This window comes from Hemicordylus capensis, chromosome 2, assembly GCF_027244095.1.
Source record: "Hemicordylus capensis ecotype Gifberg chromosome 2, rHemCap1.1.pri, whole genome shotgun sequence".
Classification (NCBI taxonomy): Eukaryota; Metazoa; Chordata; class Lepidosauria; order Squamata; family Cordylidae; genus Hemicordylus; species Hemicordylus capensis.
In genome coordinates this window covers 174,098,954-174,118,998 of record NC_069658.1, presented here as the reverse complement: position 1 = coordinate 174,118,998, position 20,045 = coordinate 174,098,954, and the positions used below count along the sequence as shown (strand labels likewise).

General features: G+C 46.9%; 1 protein-coding gene across 7 annotated transcripts in view; it reads left to right on the top strand.

Moving 5' to 3' along the window:
- DOCK6 (dedicator of cytokinesis 6) overlaps nt 1–20,045 on the top strand; it is a 164,227-nt gene that overhangs the window by 38,131 nt on the left and 106,051 nt on the right. For all 7 annotated transcript variants that reach the window (XR_008315388.1, XR_008315389.1, XM_053291865.1 and 4 more), the window contains exons 5-13: nt 5,001–5,130; nt 7,468–7,680; nt 8,058–8,143; nt 9,500–9,566; nt 10,541–10,690; nt 15,727–15,807; nt 16,063–16,219; nt 17,131–17,255; nt 19,099–19,192. Coding sequence is in view for 5 of the 7 variants with exons in the window: in XM_053291865.1 (XP_053147840.1) it covers nt 5,001–5,130; nt 7,468–7,680; nt 8,058–8,143; nt 9,500–9,566; nt 10,541–10,690; nt 15,727–15,807; nt 16,063–16,219; nt 17,131–17,255; nt 19,099–19,192 (1,103 nt within the window). In the remaining 2 variants the exon portion in view is untranslated. The remainder of the gene's footprint in view (nt 1–5,000; nt 5,131–7,467; nt 7,681–8,057; nt 8,144–9,499; nt 9,567–10,540; nt 10,691–15,726; nt 15,808–16,062; nt 16,220–17,130; nt 17,256–19,098; nt 19,193–20,045) is intronic.

Below are 20,045 nucleotides of genomic sequence, written 5' to 3'. Positions count from 1 at the left end.
AAGGGTGGGGGCCAATTAGGATGGTCAGCCCGTGGAGGCTTATGGATACTAATTTATTTATTTTATTTATTTATTCTATTTCTATACCCCCCTTCCAAAAATGGCTCAGGGCGGTTTACATAGAGACATAGAGACATAACAAATAAATAAGATAGATCCCTGTCCCCAAAAGGGCTCACAATCTAAAAGGAAATATAAGACAGACACCAGCAATAGTCACTGGAGATACAGTGCTGGGGGTAGATAGGGCCAGTTACCCTCCCCCTGCTAAATAAAGAGAATCACCATGTTAAAAGGTGCCTCTGCTAAGTTAGCAAGGTGGCTTGGGGGGATTTTCCTGCTGAGAGAGCAGACAATCCTGTCACTACTGCCCCGAGGCTTTGGAACACATTTCCTGCTGAAATAAGAGCCTCCCCCTACTCTTACAACTTTTAAAAGGGCAGTCAGGATGCATTTGTTCACCCAGGCTTTTAATTAGATATTGTTTTAATTGTGTTTTAATAGTTTTAACTTATAAAAATATGTTACATACATACATACATACATACATACATACCCTGATCCCCCTCCGGTGTGATGAGGAGTTGGGCAATTGACGCTATTGTGCCTAAGCGCCCTCTCTCAACCTGCCAAGCCCAAATGGCCCCTTGGAATACTGGAGAGTTGCAGGCAATGAAGCAGGTCAGTAGATGGCTTGTGCACCGAAAAACCCAGAACAAATATGATCAGACACTAACTAAAACCTATTTGGAGCCTATTCTGTGTCTGATCCGGCAGCCAGACCTCACAGGGATGGCAAGCCTTAAGCATCCAGGTGGGAAAAGGGCAACCTAATAGCAACAGCAACACACTGGTGGGGGCGGGGGGCAAAGTAGGACTCTAGGCAAGTCAGGAAGCAAGACCTAGGGGTTGGGTTAGTCTCTCTTGGAGAGTTATTGAACCAGCAAAAGCCAGGGCTGAACTGAAAGTCTTTATAGCCTGGAGGAGCCATGCCCTTTCCTGCCCTGCCTGAAATGCCGTGTTCTAGAGGAGGCCTTGGGTCAGGGTTCCCCCTCCTCCTGAGGAGACCCATTGAGGGGCAAGTTGTGAGAAGCTAGTCGTGCACTTCTTCTCCGTTGCTGGATCTCTGTGTAGGCACATCGTCTCCACCTCTCTTGGGGACTTGGGGGTGAGGCAAGGGAGTTCAAGGGCAGTAGCTGGCTGGCCCCTGGGAGGTGCTGGATCTGGTGTCTCCTCAGAGGTTTCTACAGGGGCACCAGTTTCTGCGGGTGGCAGAACCTCTGCAGGAGCGGCAGGTTCAGAGGGCTGGGGGCATTGGCAGGGCCTCTGCTGAGTGGTGGGTTCAGGTAGCGGCAGCACCTCTATGGGAATGGCAGGTTCAGGTGGTTCTGGCAACTGGCATAGGAGACCCGATAGCTGGAGTGGCTTTATTTAGTGGTGCAGCATCTTCCTCATCCTTGGAGCTACTGGCTCCAGACCAGGGTCAGTCCTGACATTCTGTGGTGGAGATGGCAGCGAAGAAATCTTACTTCTCTACCACCATTGTGTCTACTCAGTGTCGTCCAGTTGAGCTTTTTCAAAGTCCATCAAATGGACCCTTTGTCAGCCTGCTGTGACCAATTTGTATTACATTTTGCGAATAAAATTGCTTGTATCCATGCAGATTGGATGCTAAGATATTTGCAGAACAAGAACTGAATGTTGCCAGTGTACCATCTGATCCTGTTAGTTTGGATACCTTTCAGATTGTGTTGCCTGAGGAGATAGACAGGCTGCTTGGTAGTCTGAGACCTACCATATGTATGCTCGATCCTTGCCTTGCATGGGTGGTGAAGGCATCCAGAGAGGGGCTAGGTCCGTGGGTGGCAAGGATGGTAAATGCCTCCCTGGATCAGGGGGTGCTTCCCTCCATGTTAAATGAGGCAGGAATTAGACCACTCCTGAAAAAGCCCTCTTTGGACCTGACCATCTTAAACAACTTTGGGCTTGTTTCTAACTTTCCATTTCTGGGCAAGTTATTGGAGCACATCTCAGCTCCAGGCAGTCCTGGATGAAACTGATTACTTGGATCCTTTCCCTCTCCAGTCTAGCTTCTGGCCTGGATATGAGATGGAAACTGCCTTGGTTGCCCTGGTAGATGACATATACTGGAAGATAGATAGAGGGAGTATAACCCTGTTGATTCTCCTGGACCTCTCAGCAGCTTTCAATACCGTTGGCCATGATATCCTTCTGGGCCTCCTCTCTGGGTTTGAACTGTGGTACAGCGGCTCTGGTCTTACCTTGTAGGTCACACCCAAAAGGTGGTTCGGGGGGATGCCTGCTTTATCCCTTGGCCATTGGCCTGTGGTGTGCTACAATGTTCTATTTTGTCCCCCATGGTCTTTAACATCTACGTGAAACCACTGGGAGAGGTCATTCATGGGTATGAGTCTCATACTATGAGCTATGGTGTCATCCATATTTTCTATCTAGGACTTTGAGAGATACTCCGGAGAAGCCGCAGCCAATCTATGTAGACAATACTGAGCTAGATAGACCAATAGTCTCACTCAGTATATGACAGGTTCCTATGTTCCTGTACCAGGGAGGCAGTGGATATCCTGAACTGGTATCTGCAGACTGTTCTGGACTGGACAAACAGAAACTTAATCCAGATAAGACAGAAGTACTTTGGGTTGGTAAAATTAATTATCCTAGTTGTGAGGTAAACCTGGATGGGGTTACACTCCCTCTGAAAGACCAAGTTCACAGCTTGGAGGTCTTTCTGGACCTGATGCTGTCCTTGGAGGCACAGGTGGCGGTGGTGTGCAGGAGTGCCTTTTCCCAGTTATAGCTGGTACAGCCAGCTGCAACCCTACTTGGGGAAGTCAATCTGACCTCAGTCACTCATGCACTGGTAACATCCAGATTGGATTACTGGATTGCGCTCTTAAGTGGAGCTGCCCTTGATGACTGTTGGGAAGCTTCAGCTGGTCCAGAATGCTGCTGCAAGGATGCTTGTGGGCACTAGTCATTCAAGGATCACACCTCTCCTGTAGCAGCTTCACTGGCTTCCGGTTTGCTTCCAGGCCAGATTCAGAGTGCTGGTCTTGACCTTTAAAGCCCAACACAGCTTGAGGCCTGGGTACCTGTCAGACCTCATTTGTCCATACAAATCTTCCAGGGCCCTCCGCTCATCATCTCAAGCCCTGCTCGCAGCCGCACCATTGACCAAGATTTGGTTGGAAGGGACAAGAAACAGTCTTTTCAGTTATGGCCCCTCAGCAATGCCCTCCCAGAAGAGCTTCACTATGCTCTCTCCCTTAGGATTTTAAAAAAAGATTTCAAAGTCCACCTGTTTAGAGAAGCTTTTAAAATCTTTTAATTATAAATGGATGGACTTTTTATTGCATATTTTAAAATTGGGTTTGTTTTAATTGATTTTATTCTGTGCTGTGTTTTTATTTATTTTATTGTTTTAAATTATATATATTTGTTGTGAGCTTCCCTGAGCAGTATTGTACTGGAGGGGCAGGATATAAATATTTTAAATAAGGAGCCAAGAGCAAATCTTGCTCCAGCCACCTCCTTGCTAAGGCACTGCAGACAGTAAGCAAGCACGCATGCAGTTCAGCTGTTTAAGTGCTATAATGGGTCTAGGTTGAGTAGTAGAAGGGCTGTGATTTTACCAAAGCTTGTGTTGCCATCATGAAGGAGACGGAGAGACTCCCTACTTCCTTTGGCCATGTGAGCAGAAACATTAATATTTTGAATGGTTTGAAAACTCTTGACCCCCAGCTATTCCCATCGGTGAGCTGCTTCAAAACTAGCCCCTAGCATACAGAGAGAAGTCAGATCCATGGATGGTTTCCCATTTTAGTTATTCAGAAAGACCCCTAGGATATGTAACCATGACAATGTGATCCTTTCCCAGTCAGTGTTGCTCTCTTCTGTGGCACTCCCAAGTGCAATCAAAGCTGGTCAGGGGCCTACACAGATGTTACAGGAAGACTCATGGCTGCTGCTGACCCATGGTTGCCTTGTCAAGTTTAGTAAAGGAAATGCATGGCAGTAGATCATTCTGTCCAACATTTTCCTACCACCCCTACAGTTCATGGGGGGGGGGTTGCTTACACAAGGGGTGAGGGGAATGCTTAACAAGATGACGCCACATCACACATTTCTTTTACCAGACTTATCAAGGAGGAATGTGGGGGTGATGCAGTCAGGCAGCTGTGTGTCCCTTGTAATGTCTAATTAGACCCTGAGAAGGAAGGTGACGGCAGTGCCTGCAGCACCAAGGGCACAGCTGTGTTTGTAAAAAATGCCCTCAAGTGTGTTTCTTCCCATGTAACGAGACTGAGCTACATCATGTATTGTCTGCAGAAACATTCCTCTCCCAACAATGGCTGGTAGACATCTCCCAACAAATGTCTTTGGCTGGTAGAAAGCAACTGACAGTAGCAAAGAGCATCTCAAGTTGACAAACTGATCACTAGATGCTTTGAACTGACCAGCTTATCAATTTCACATTTTCCCACTTTAATTTTTACTTTGTTTTCTACCAGCCATCTTGGCTATGGCAGTCTTTAGTTCCCCCCACCCCCTAGGTGTGTTCCTAAGCAGACGGCCCTCCACTCCAGTTGCCATGCTTACACCAGGGTGTGCACAACTTCAGGTTAAATTGCACTTTCTGGCATCTGAACAAGGTACATTATTTAGCCTTGTGGCAATGGAAAAAAGCTCAATGAGACCTTCAAGGAGGAAATATAATACAGATCGTAGGCTTTATGCAGCGAGTGGTATCATTTTCAGGATTTAAAACGACGGGGGGATGTACCATAAGGTGGAGAAAGCAGAATCCTACAAGAAACTGTGTTGTCCAGAAGGGTTCAGAGAAAGGTGAACAGCACCTTTAAACAGCTTGATGTTATTGCCTTTAAATCTCCTATGCATCCATGCTGTCACACAGATTCTAAACGGGCAGTAACATCACAGTCTCTTCTGTCCTGCTCCAGGTACCAAAGACTAAGCACTATGTACAATGCCAACACTGCTGAGAGGCAAAGAGACCGGCAGAAGGGGCTGCCTAAGCAGGTCTTTGAGCTAGATGAAGTGGCTGAAGAGCGGAGCAGTCAGGGGGATCTGGTAAGTCAAGTCACGTTTCTAAAATCTAGCTCGATGGAGCAGTGGTTTTTGTGAACTGTAATGCGTGTATGAGAAAAATGGTTCTGAGTACCTCAACTGGCTACTTTTGCCTTTCTTAACCTGATAGCAAAGGTGTCAGAACAGACACAGGTTGGGTCTCATCGACTCCGCCTGTGACCTCTGCAGAGCTAGTCGCTTGGCCCTCCCAAAGGTTCTATAATGTACTCCTGGGTTTGTGTCCTGGAAAGATTGGAGCTCATGTTTATCAAAATTTGAAATCTGGCAAACCTTTGTGAATTAGAGACTCAAAACTTGAAATTAAGATCTCTGATCTTTTGTGTTTAAACTTCTGTGTTGTAACCACTCTTTTAGAACTGGGTGGGGGTTGCAAACAGGAGCAAAAATACTTGCAGCCGTGACTATTCAGCACAGCACAGCTCTAATGGTGGTTTAAGCCAAATATTTAGGCAGTAATCTTTACAGCCCCCTAAACCTACTCCAAAACCTGTGTAATTCAAGATGACATCCAGAGGCACACATTATGTGCATGTGCCCATTTCCCCAAACTTTGCTTTCTCAAGCCCCTCAACCTGGCTTCTTAAATTTCTGTGAGTTAAAGTTGTGAATATAGCACAATAGCTTAAGAAAGCACCAATTTTGCTGCCAGTGCACTCATTCTATTTTACCCTGGTTTACCTCTCTAGAGAGCATACTCTTCAGCCTTTTTAATTATTGAAATTTAAAAATAAATCTGGGTGTTCTGGGAGGATAACTTATCAAGGGAAACTCTTTTGAGGGAAGAAAAGAGAACATGCCAGGATTGTGGCAAAAACTAGAAATATACCTGCATTATTCTCCTGTATGAATTCATGTTTCCTCCACGTTTTTTTTTTTCAACATATAGGATTGTGCGCAGCACTGTGCATTCTTTTAAAAAAAGACTCCCATTTCTGGAAATCTTCACAAATATACTGAATTCATGTCATGATTTCAACACTTAATTTCAGTGAAAATTCAAAGTGAGATTCTCAGGATGAAACCTACACATTTCCTAAGCAAATTGTTTCTAGCCTGTTTTTCCCAATAGTAATGTGAGTGTGGATGGGTCATTGTAGGTGAGAATTGGTGATAGCACAGGGCTGTCTTAGAGAGCTCTGACATGGATCAGGGCCTGCCACAAATCAGCCAGTGTGTCCCCCACCCGTTAACTTTAGTTGGGGGTTAAAAGAGCAGGGCCTGGGGTGGTAGCTTGCCTTGCCATGCCCTAAGGACAGCCTGCGATAGCAGGAGTGCTTAACTTCTTCTGTGCATATTGATTCTCCCCTGCAAATTCTGTCACTGTTTGTCTCTCAGCTGGGCTTCTGGTTTTGGAGCTTCACTAAGGGGAAAGGGGAAACTAGGGAAGAATTGATGGAAGGGAAGAATTAAGCACCCTTCCTGTCTGCCATTTCATCTGTGCACATGCCCTCTGCCCCCACCTCATTCCAACCATTTTAAATAGTTTTCCTCTTCTCTTTTGGCCTGTAAGAAAAACAGAATTGGGAATCCTGTTTTTTTCCTTGTGAGATATGTAGTTCCAGCTTCAAGACACAAGTATCCAAGTAATATATGTAACTATCTCTTCCCTCATCCTTGTTTTGTTCACCTCAAAAGTCCAGAACTTGCTCTGGCATGGAATAAAGGCATCAGGAGTTTCTAGCCCTCATGGCTGCAGAGAAAAGGGTGGAAGTGCATGGACAGTATCTGAAGGCTGGCAAATCAAAGAGGGCTGGGAGGACATCCGGTGGTGGTGGTTTAATGCACCTTCTCTGTTTCCTGTGGCTAGTAACACTGTCCCCTTGTCCCTTTCCTCATATCAATTCAATTTGCTCCTTCCTCCATGTTAAGACCTCTTCCCTTTTCTGGAACACATTGAAATCTATGAAAACCTGAAACTAGGAGACAAAATTAGTGGGGCAAAAATACAAACTTATGAAAGGCAGAGACACAGTGAAGGTTCACCCCTCTGCCCCAAACTGTAGCTGAAACCAAATGACAGTGGTCCTTGTCTCACTGTGTATGTGCTGTAGTCTAGTCCCCCAAAGTAGATGAGGTGAGCCAGCTGAAGCCTGGAAATAATGCTCTCTTGGTTGGGATGTTTTCCTGTACTAATACAGCAATTGGCTGTGAATACAGATGTGTTGAGTCTGATCCACGCTCTGGGGTATTTGTGTTTGCTGGATGCTCCATGGGATTTGCTGTGGTTAGGAGAAGGAAAGTGTAGATTTTCTCAAGGCTATGTTGTGAACAACCAGAGTTGTCCCATTATCCTATAGCAGATTTCCCTGTCCCCTTCAGGATGACTTGAAGTGCTGCTCTGCCTCCCTGGATGATATGCCCCGAGGGAGCTGGGCCTCCAGCATATTTGATCTGAAGAACTCTGCAGCTGACTCTCTGTTGCCCTCACTGCTGGCGCGGACCGCCATTGAGGAGACTGATCGCAGGAATGAGGAACTGCGGAAGGAGGATCGGCACAGTGAAATCCTGGCCCTTTACCCTGCTCCTGATGAGGTGATCACCAGCCCTGAGATTGTAACTGACCTTTTGCGGTATTCTGTGGAATCCAGGGCATGTGAAGAGTACTTGTAGGCCCATTGGGGGCAGAAAGCAGGTGGTGGGGAGGATGTTCTCCGGCCACCTTTTGCTAATTGTTTCTAGTGCCTTTGTCAGAAAAAGGGAGCAGGAGCTGGATTGGGACTGACTGAGAGAAGACGTGGGAGCAGGACCTCTTTGCACTGGCTTTTCTGGGTTCCCGGTTCTTCTTCACTGCCTCAGGTCATCACAGCTGGGGTCACTTTCCCCCCACTCACCCTGGTGAATTTTCTGACAGTATTTTCCTAGCACCAAGCATGTCACAGTGTAGATGGTCTCTGTCTTTGCCCCCTCAGGATGAAGCGGTAGAACGCTGCAGCATCCCAGAAGTTCCCAAGGAGCACTTTGGTCAGAGGATCCTAGTTAAGTGTTTGTCTCTGAAGTAAGTCATTGTCTATTTGACATCCTAGAAATACCAAATTCAAAAGTAGTAGTTGGACATTTGGGCTTGCTCTCCATCTCTGCTGTGCTAAGTTTCTTCTTCTTCTCAAGGCTTGAGTAAGTGGTACTGTACGAAGGAAGGGGCCAAAGCAGGATTCTCACAGAGGTTCCTTTGGCTTCTTGTGAAGTGTGCTGGAAGATTAAACTGAAGCCTAAGATCTGAGACACGGGATCTTGAGAGAATGTTGTATGTGCTGTTTTTACAGAAAGGCAAATGTGTTTGCAGTCATCTTATGGTGGAGAGCTGAGACTAGGTTATGTCTACAAATCAGATGCTAAACTGTAAGCACCACAAGCATATTGCAGAAACCCCTTAGGGAAGATTTGGACAGTGGAAACTTATTTGCACTGGCTGCGGTTCAGGTACCGGGCAGATTGATTTTGTGGGTTGGACTCTCAGGTACTTACAGGAGCCCACTGTGTTACCAGTGCCTAGTTTGTGCCCCTTGGCAGGGTTTAGAGATGCATCAAGTGCATTTCTGAAACTTCTTAAGAGGCCACCATCTATTCCAATGTATGTGAGCCTTTCCACAGCTTAGTTTTGTACAGATACCACGTTTGCAGACACCTGCAAAATGTTTCCTTCCAGTGGAAAACCAGTATTGCCACTCAACCCTTTTGTTCAAAATAATTTATTCATATTCTTGCTCAGATGTGTATTGTTCCGAACCTAGGATTATAATGTTTGGCGAGAGCAGATAGAGAGTTTGGTTGCAAAAAGAGAGTTATTTATATGGGAGATTGTGTTAAAGGCCACACTATGAATGGAAGAGCCAGGAAGGGCACACAGATTCCCTGAATCTTCAATGTATAAGTTATTGCTTGCATGCCTTTTAAAATATTTTCAGAACCAATGAAGTGGGAAGCTTTTTTGGGAGTGGTGGGAAAAAAATCTAAATTGTTATCCCATATGAAATTCTGCAGACATGGCTTGCCAAAAAAGGAGAGCGCCCTGAATAACACTGTTAGCTGTGGAAGCTGCAACTTGATCAGTGTTTTGATCCTTCTGTTACGGATCTCAGCTCCATGAATTTATTTAATTTTTTGGTGCCAAGGGGAGATGGCGGGGAGGAAATCCCCTTTCTGTGCAGCGTCAGAGACTGCCATAATCATGAATGGGATGTTGAGTAATGTGAAGCTACATTCCAGGCAAACCTCCCTTGAAATCTTTTGTAGTTAAGACTATGATTTAAGATCAGAAAAGACATGTGGCTGTAGTTATGGCAGGGATTGTTTTCTTTCTCTGAACAATCTTATTAATGATTTCCCTCTCTCTCACACTCCTTGCATGGAATAGGTTTGAGATTGAGATTGAACCTATCTTTGGATCCCTGGCTCTCTATGATGTGAAAGAGAAGAAGAAGGTATCTTGTGTTTCAGTTAACCTCCTGTGCCCAGACAGCTGGAGTAATCAGTGGTGCAGTTCAGCCTTTCAGCTGGGGCTAGGTTCAGATTCCAGGATGGACAGGAAGTAAAGCACAGCAGGAATCTGAGGGCCTTTCTCATGGACTGTAAACTGGAATAGTGCCTAAAATTGTGTAATGTCAAGGCCTTTTTGATGTGAGGAGCTCTGACTGGGTTGAAGCCATTCTGGATTATGTAGGGAAACAGATGTCTTAGCTGCACATACACAAGACCAGATGAAGTGGGCTAGTTTCTTCCCTTGGAATCAGGAGAGAAGTTGGCATTTCCTTTCTTCGCTGTGAGAGGCAGCAATTACTACCAGTCTTCTGGCTAGAGGAGGTGTTTTTTCTTTCTCTGGATAGTGTCCTGACTTAGCATAACAGTCTCTCCGGGGTTCCTGGAACAAGAGCCCCCTTTTAATTTAGTTCCAAAGAGAGAAGGGTGGATACCCTGAGCTGAACCCTGAGAGAAGGACAAAGGGTGTTGGGTAGGAAATGCCCACCTAGGTCCCCTTCTCTCCCACAGATTATGCTTTACCTGGTTTCTCCTGACCCAAGGGGACAAGGCATGGGGTAGCATTGGCCATGGTAAGAGTCCCAACGGGCTGTATGCCATTCTGCTTTTCTTCGCCCTGTTGTGCCCAACTCTCTGAACCTGCTTAGTGAGCATCTGAAAAGACTACAGTACAGGACTAGTCTGCTGTGCAATGCCCCCAGGGCTGCATAGAAGAGCAGACTCAGGCCTCTAGTTGACAGGTCAGATTCCAAGATTGCAGTGTGTACAGGCCCATCAGATCAGAGGCCTAGAATTTCCCTCTGCCCAGAGTCTGGTACTTGTGATCCTACTCATTGTATTGTGTTTATTGCTGGGGTGGGGTAGCTCACATGAGTATATGGTGATGTTCTTCAGCTGCTGCCTTTCCCCACTTTTCTAGATCTCTGAAAACTTTTACTTTGATCTTAATTCGGAGCACATGAAGGGCCTCTTGCGAGCTCATAGTGCCCATCCTGCCATCTCCACATTGGCTCGCTCAGCTATCTTCTCACTCACACATCCTTCTCCAGATATATTCTTGGTGATCAAGGTGAGATGCTTGGTCCTCGGTTGCACCGCAAAGTCCATTCACCTTGAAGCAGTTCTAGCAGTTGCTGTGGTTGGGGTGCAGGGGAAAATAATTGGGTGTGGAGACAAAATACAGCACCCTGAACATCTCAGTTGTCACTTTTAAAAAAGCACGTTTCTATGTTTTTAGTCCTTATGGCTGTGAGGATACTTTTTTGGGAGTGTATAAACAGTGTCTGGTTGTCTGGCTCCCAGCCTTGTGATGTGGCCAAACTTGTCTGTTTAATGATGAAGAGAAAGAGCGCAAGAGCAGTGGCTGTCGGCTGCATCGGAGCTGGACGGAACAGGAGACGGTCCTGGCTCCCAGAGATGGCATGTGGGAGCACAGCTGCAGGGGGATTGAGGGGGTGGGCACAGGAAGTTCCGGGATACCTAGGTTGCTCATAGAGGCGCACCTATCAGTAGGATTTCCAGTAGTCAGGAGGTGAGGCTTACTGTGATTAGCAGGAGCAGAATAATTATTGAATGCAAAAATGTTTGAACTGAATGGCATAATCTGTGCATAACACCAGTTGCCCTAGCTGCTTAAGCAGGGAATGGCAGCCTCTCCTCCCAGAGCTAGGGATGGAACTTGAGAAAACTCACAGAGCCCATGGTTTAATTTTATTTATTTATTTATTTATTTTGATTTTATTTATTTAAAATATTTATACCCTGCCCCTTCAGTACGCTACTGCTCAGGGCAGCTCACAACATTAATAAAATAGATAAAAATGTAAACTAAAAGATTAATAAAGTTAAGCAAGTTAAAATACCTTGAGAGTTCCTTTTAGGTACCTCTTCAAGGAGAGGTCCTCCTCTCCTTGACAGGAGAGCTGGTCTTGCAGTAGCAAGCATGACTTGTCCCCTTAGCTAGGCAGGGTCTGCCCTGGTTGCATATGAATGGGAGACTAGAATTGTGAGCACTGTAAGATATTCCTCTCAGAGAATGGAGCCGCTCAGGGAAGAGCAGAAGGTTTCAAGTTCCCTCCCTGGCTTCTCCAAGATAGGGCTAGGAGAGATTCTTGCCTGCAGCCTTGGCGAAGCCACTGCCAGTCTGTGTAGACAATACTGAGTACTGCGCACTGCGCAGATGGACCAATAGTCTGGCTTGGTATAAGGCAGCTTCCTATGACCAGGCTAAAACCACATTTAAAATTACCATTTATTTATTTAAAAAAATTCAAATTAAAAGTTATTTATAAAAAGCTAAAAACTGAGAACTATAAAAACTGAAGAACCTACCAGACATAAGCAGCAGATAAAACATTAAAAAGCCTCTTTAAAAAGATGTATTTTAAATTGCTTTTAAAACATTGATGGAGGGAGCATGGAGAAGCTCTTTAGGGAGGGCATCCCAAAGCTGAGGGGCCACAACCAAGACGGCCCTGTCACTAGTCCCCGCCAACCAGATCTCTGTTAGTGGCGGGTCCATGAGCAGGGCCTGAGATGCCGAGCAGAGATCTCTGTTAGTGGCGGGTCCATGAGCAGGGCCTGAGATGCCGAGCAGAGATCTCTGTTAGTGGCAGGTCCATGAGCAGGGCCTGAGATGCCCAGCAGAGGTCCCTGGCAGGTTCATATGGGCAAAATGCAATCTGACAGGTACCCTGACCCCAAGCCATGTAGAGCTTTAAAGGTCAAGACCAGCACCTTGAATCTAGCCTGGAAGTGGACCGGTAACCAATGAAGCTGCCTCAGGATGTGACACACATAAAGCAACTGTGCTCAGACCATCCTTGCAGCAGCATTCTGGACCAGCTGAAGCTTCTGAACCATCTTCAAGGGCAGACCCATGTAGAGCACTTTACTGTAATCCAATCGGGATGTTACCAAAGTATGAGTGACTGAGGTCAAGTCCAACTTCTCAAAGTAGAGTTACAGCTGATATACCGGCCGTAGCTGGTAAAAAGCACCTCTGCACAGCACCGCCACCTGTGCCTCCAAGGACAGTGTCAGGTCCAGAAACACCCCCAAGCTGCGAACTTTGGGGCTATTCCCACGATCAGCCAAAATCGGGCTAGGGGAGCCTAGCCCGATTTTGGCTGATCATGGGAGCCACCAGGCCATCGTGGCTCCCAGGTGGTTAACCCGCCTAAATACCCCTCCCCTAAACCGGGTTTGCAGAGCGCGAGCGCTTCACAAACCCAGTTTTTTTAATCGTGAGTAGCTGCAGCTATTCACGAGGAGACCCCTGGAGGGGAGGTGAAAAGCCACCTCCTGGCTCCGGAGGTCTCGCCAGCATGCCCTGCGCGCTCTCACAGGGCATGCTAGAGCTTCCGGGGGCCAATTAGCCCCCGCTCCCTCCAGCCCCCGTTGGCTCTGTCAAGGAGCCGGCAATCGTGTGGGCAGCTGATCCGGCCACCCAGGGCTCCCTCCCTGTTTAGCCCGCTCTCCCTACTCAGCTAACCAAACCGGGTCTCACCAATTGTGAGACCCGGCTCTTTGTCTTTAAAAGGGATTGTGACCCTATCCAAGACTACATTTACCTCAATACTTGGATGATTAGTTTTTCCAACCCAGAGCACTTCCATTTTATCTGGATTACGTTTCAGCTTGTCCAGGACAGCCTCCAAACCCTGGTTCAGAGCATCTATTGCCTCTTTGGTGTCTGCTGACTTAAAAGATAGAGCTGGGTGTCATCAGCATATTGACGGCATCACAGCCCACACTCACAGATGACCTCTCCCAGATTATTCATGTAGATGTTAAACAGCATAGGAGACAGACTAGATTCCTGTGGCACCCCATAAACCAAAGGCCAAGAAGTGGAACAGACATTCCCCCAGCACCACCTTCTGAGTATGACCCTTCAGGAAGGAGTGGAGCCACAGTTTAACTGTGCCCTCAGGTCCCAACCTGGAGAGATGACCCAGAAGGATACCATGGTTGATGGTATCAAAAGCCACTGAGAGGACCAGGGGAATCAACAGCATCACACTCCCTCTGTCTATCTCCTGGCATAGGTCATCCACTAGGGTGACTAAGGCAGTTTCCTTCCTCTGTCCAGGCCAGAAGCCAGACTGGAAGGGATCTAAGTAATCAGATTCATCCAGGGCTGCCTGGAGCTGAGACGCCACCATGCTCTCCAACACCTTGTCCAGGAAGGGGAGGTTATAAACTGGTCGAAATTTATTTAAATAATCTAGGTCCAATGAAGACTCTTTTAGGAGAGACCTAATGACTGCATACTTCAGCTGGGGGCATCACCCCTTGCTTCAGAGAGGCATTCACCACCCCCACCACCCATGGACCTGTCCCTCCCTTGCTGCCTTCAACAACCATGAAGGGCAAGGGTCGAGCACACATGTGGTAGGCCTCAGCCTTCCAAGCGGCCTGTCCACCTCCTCAGGCAACACAGTCTGAAAACCATCCAGTATAACAAGTCTAGACTGTGCATTGGTAACATTAATTTCTGGTGCCTCAAAAACCTTAGCATCCAAGTCTCATACAAGTGATTTTATCTGCAAAATGTAATGCAAATTGACCACAGCATGCTGCTGAGGGTTCTGTTTGATGGTCTTTGGGACCCTCACATCGGAGGCCGCAAACCACCTGAAAAAGCTCCTCCGGATGACATTGAGCAGAACTAATGGTGGCAGAAAAGTAGTATTTCTTCTCCGCCATCACTGCCATAGAATAGGCCCTAATGTGGGCTCTAGCCTGTTTGGTCACCTTCATTCTGAGTTTTCCACCAGTGCTCAAAGCTATCTACTGGCCTTCTTCATTGTCCTCAACTCACCTGTATACCAAGGAGTCTCTTGGACTTAGTGGGTCAGGAGAGGATGCCTAGGCACCTGACCCATCTCCTCATACTAGAGGGAAACCAGAGCATCAACAGGATTGTCTACTCTCTCAGCAGATAAACTCCTCAGAGCCATCAGGAATTCATTAGGACCCATAAGCCTCCGAGGACGGACCGGTTTAACTGGTCCTCCACCCCTGCAGAGGTGTATTGGGTCCACCCTCAGTCCAGTCTTCACCAGATAATGATCCGTCTATGACAACAAAATTAAGGCCTCCTGGACTATCCATGGAGCACCACTGTCCATTGTCGATCCAAAGACGAAGCCTGCCACATGTGTGCGACCAGAAGTCAGTTGAGACAAGCATATGGTTGTCATAGAGGACCTGAAGTCCTGAGCTGCACCAGACAAGGTGGCCTCAGCATGGATGTTAAAGTCCCCCAAGACTAACAGCTTTGGGGTCCTCAATGCCGCATCCAAGACCACCTGAGAGCAGCTCAGCAGGGAGACTGTTAGACAGCAGACTAGGCGGTATACCAACAGAATCCCAACTTGGGCTCGCAATCCCATCACTGCATGCAGGCACTTGAACTGGTCAGAATGGTGGACAATGCATTTGGTGAGGGACATGGTATCCTGATGAACCAGGGCAACCCCACCTCCCTGCCCACCCTGCCTTGGCAGAAACCTGGTGGGCACAACTGGGAGAGTTTTACATCTCCCCCCCCCTCCTTAATTTTAATGTTGATTGTACCCTGTTTTCCCTCACCATGTGGTAACACAAAGCAGCTTATGTTAAAACAAACAAAAATTCAGTAAAATACAAATAAGTAATTCACCTGGGGAAAACAATTGCATACAGTAGTAAAAACCACATACCCCTCACAAGTATGTAGAATCACAAGTAATCCATTAACCAGTCAACAGAACCAGCACAAGCACAAAGGATCACCCAAATTTTAATGCCTTCTGAAATAGCCAGACCTTCTCTTGGCATTTGAAGCTAAAGAGGGTGGGGGCCAAACAGACCTTCCATGGAAGGGAATTCCAGTGTGTTGGGGTCCCCTCCAAAAAGGCCTGTTCCTAGCAGACGAATACTTCACCCCCAAAGGAAATGGCACTCCAATAAAGAATGAACAGTGTTAGAAGCTATGTGAACGCTGTCCTTAAGATAGCCATGTCCCATCAGTTGGGGTTTTAAAGGTAGCTCGCCAGAAATTTCAGGATATCCATTAGATTTCTCCTCCGCTAACCTGCTTTTCCTCTTCCCACCCAGCTGGAGAAGGTGCTGCAGCAAGGGGACATCAGTGAGTGCTGTGACCCATACATGGTCATGAAGGAGATGGATGCTCTGAAGGTAGATGAAATCCAGGCTGGGGAAGCTGCTTTACTCCCAGGTTATGCAGTGTCTGTCTTAGTGGGTGGCTGTAGCATGTTGGTCTTGGCCCTGGCTTCTGGTCTCCTCTCAGTCATTAATTTCCGAGGTGGCCTGGGATGAGTCAATCTCTTTCCTGAGCTGATATCTTCACCAGTGTAATTGTGGCCTGCCTCACAAGTAAGGATTGACGAATTAAAATGCGATCGTGCTGATATCCCCACTTTGTGCTTCCAGAACAAGGAGAAGCTAGAGAAGCTGCGGGTGTCAGCAGAGCAGTTCTGCACCCGCTTGGGGCGGTACCGTATGCCATTTGCTTGGACTGCCATCCATCTCATGAACATAATCAATAGCACTGGCATGCTTGAGAGGGATGCTTCTGACTCTGAGGGTGGTAAGTGGAATTATCTAGCCCATTGCAGTATAAAAGGACCTCCCTTCTCCCCTGTGGGGAGCTTTCTGCAGATGCATGTTCTTTTTACATTGATTCTGTGTCAAAGGAAAGCTGAGAAATCAAATATTACTGGATGGGAGCCTCTGCATCTTTGACATTGCCAGAAAGGCTGGAAGTATGGCAGAAATGGAGTGGGTTAGGGAGCAGGGGAATTGGTTGCAAAGTACAATGAACCTCCAAGATCAGGAACAAGATAACTTTGCCTAAAGATCAGATTCTGGAGCTTTTGTATGATAGATCCCAAGTTTAAATTGCTGCCTACGAGGTACGTAGGGACAATGGAGTGGAGGTGGGTGGAATATTCCTAGGTGCAGGGCTGAGGGGGTGCCAAGGTGCCCCCTCACTCTATTGCCCCTGCCGCGCTTCCACCCCTCTGCTGAGACAGGGCACACTACCCCTCACTGGCCATGCCCCTTCCCTTGCGTTAGTGCAATGCTGGTGCTGAGAACAAACGTGCAATGACCCCTTGCCCTCTCTAGCAGGTGAAGTGCTTTTTTCATCAGCTGGATGCTTCCTTTCTCTCCATCGCTGGCAACCTTGCTACGCCCCTGCTACCTACATTGTGTCCTGTCTCTACTACAGCCTGCTAACATACAGCTTTGTAATCCAGTAGACTTGCTGCAGGGTCTTTGGAGGTCTGTACAGCTGCCACCATGGAGCACAGTGCAGAATACAGCCCCCACAGCAGACTCTCAATGCTGTGGTCAAATCCCTTGATAGCTTGGTTGTGTGAAATGACTGATGCTCTCCAGCTTTGGTGGATTAGAGCTTGCTTGATGTCCCACTTTGCTTCCATTGCTAGGTATGGTCATAACATGTCTCCTATTAAACCTGTTTTGTCTCTTTCCTAGACCGCAAAGGCACCTGGAATGAGCGCAAGAGGAAAGCATATGAGCGCTTGAGTGTTGGAGAGGAGACTTGCAGTTTCAGCAACTTCCGCCCAGCTACCCTCACAGTCACCAACTTCTTCAAGCAGGTGGGAGGAGGGCTTCAGCTGTCTGACTCCCTTAGTAAATCAGCAGGGAGAGACTTTGGGGTGAGGGTCCACTCTGAGGAGCAGGTTCTGGCTTTTGTGTGATAGATCCCAAGTTTAATTTGCTACCTGAGTTGTGTCCCATCTCCACTGTAGCATGTTAACAAACAGCTTTTTAGTTCATTGCATTTTCATAGCTTTAAGATGTAAGCGCAATCTCTGTCCTTAAGAATAGAACTGTGAGGTCAGAGAATCGAAGACAAATACCTGTTTGTTTGGCAGTGTTTTCAGTGTCCTGCTGAAATTCTTCTCTTCCCCTCTGCCTCCTCACCCCACCAAAAAAAATCTGGCATGCTTGCTGAAGTGTGGGTGTGATCTGAGACTGGATGCTGGCCCAGAGTTCATTTCTATAGGAGATGGAAGCCGCACAGCCCAAGGCCCAACAGGATTTCCTGCCTTTGTTTTAAGAGCTCCTTCTGTTTTACAGTTGTAACAATCTAAAGCTCTTTTCACAAGAGTTTTCAGGGTCTGAAGAAACTACTGAACTTGTGTATTCCAACAAAATGTTTAAGTTCAATGGAATCTTCTAGTATTTTGCAATCCACAGTTCGACTAGTAGCAAGCTAATGCTCATTAGGCTTTACAGCAAGATGTTAGTTGTGGCAGAGACTTTTGGGAGTTCACCCAAGTCTTAAAACTTACTTAGTTCTCAAATTTGTAAACTATTCCAAATTTCCATCTCTGGGCAGGTTTCAACAACATAAAACAAATTAAAACGACAACAGTTTAAAACCACAGTCAAATTAAAAAGCTTGGGTGAAAAAACAACTTTTTAACTTTTTAAAATTTGTCAAGAGATGGGGAGGCTCTTATTTCAGCAGGGAGTGCATTCCAGAGTCTTGGACCAGCAACAGAAGGCCCATCCTTGTGTAGCCACCTGACAAGCTGGTGGCAACTGCAGACAAAGCTCTCTGGATGATCTCAATGGGCGGTGGGCCTCATGGTGAAGAAGATGTTGAGGCGGTTCCCACGATCAGTGGGAACTGCCAGGTGGGGTTAAGTGGGGAGAGCGGGCTTAGCCCTCTCTCCCCACTGACAATCCCGCAGTCTGCCCTGGGTGGCTGGATCGGCAGTCCACATGACTGCCGGCTCCATTATGTTCGGGGGCCGTGCGGCCCTCGGAAGTTCCAGCATGCTCTGCGGAAGTGTGCATAGCATGCTGGAGAGACTCCAGAGCGGGGAAGCTGCTTTTTAGCCTCCCGGTCGGGGGTCTCCTCGTGAGTTGCTGCGGCAACACACGATCCATTAATCCGGTTAGTGGAGCACTCGCTCCAAATATGGAAGTTGGCCTGCCATTGAAAACCCTCTTCTGCTGTGTCTTCCAAAGGAAAAGCATGTGGAAGGGGTGGATGCCAACATCTTGTCATGACTATCCCAGAAGGAGTGAGGAGAGGACCAAGATCTTAAGGGGGGAGAGCCTTTCATAACCTCAGAAGACCTTGCTAGATGTATTTTGAGATGTATTCTCTGAAACATCCCCTTTCCCCATTGATTTTTGAGTTTCAGAGTCCTCCTGCTTCATCATCTGTAACTCTCTCTGGTATGTTAAGGAGACCTTAACATGCTCAGGATGGTACCCCTTGAGCATGCCTATGTTATCATGGAAATTGGAGATATGGTTAGGGCAGGCTGTGAGGGTAGTGCCATGTCCATTGAGGATCCCGTAGGGGACTTTGTTCTCTATATTACTGGATGCTACCCCCATGCTCTGGTTTAACAATCCTTTCCCTTTTTTCTCCTCTCATCTTTCTTCCACCTTTCTCTCATCTTTACCCCCAAATTTCAGGAAGGTGATCGTCTCAGTGATGAAGACTTGTACAAATTTTTGGCTGATATGAGGCGACCATCATCTGTCCTCAGAAGGCTCCGGCCTGTTACAGGTAGGATGGTTTTTGGCATGCTTGTTCCTGATCTCTCTGCCTCTTTCTGTAAACTCTGTGTAGTGAGAAATTGATAAGGGGCAACCATCATGGTCTGTTGTAACTCTTGTGGTGTCTTAAAAGATTGAAGCATTTGTTGTGGTGTTAACGTTTGTGGGCCGTAATCCATCTCATCAGAGGCATGAAAGGGTTACTTGAGTACAGGGAGGAGAAGAAAAATGTGTACGTGTATGTTTCACACAGTTTTTTAAAAAGTTAAGCAATGCAAGAGGGAGCTTTAGGTGTGTGATTCAGAATCCAGTCAGATTAGGCAGCATCATTGTGACCATGGAGGCTTTTTTGCTATGCCATCGTAGCAAATAGGGGCTGGAAAATGGATTCTAAGATCTTTTTCCATGTCTGTGAAATGCCAGGCAACCCAATGGGGTGTGTGCCAGAGGTACCTCAGAAGCCTGTACCCCAGCAGGCCAGATTTGTCCTTTGTTCTTAACCTAAAACTGGCCCCTCTTTATAATTCATCCATTGCCCCTTTCCATCCTTGCTTCAGTCATTGTGTGTGTGTGTGTGTGTGTGTGTGTGTGTGTGTGTGTGTGTGTGTGTAACAGTGCCAATCCTCCCTCTACGGACATTGCTATTTGCCCCCCATGAATAGCTATCCTTGCTGTGTAGCTCTGGCAAAAAAAAGCTAAGCAGTTCTGCTACTCAGGTGCTCAGCTTTCCATGAGTAGCCCAAACAGAGTGAGCCTCCATTTTCAGAATGACTTCTGACAGGGTGGAAATCATGTCAGATTCCCATTGAGCAGGAAGCTAAAGCTAACATCACAACAAATGCTTCATTACGTTACGTTTGAAA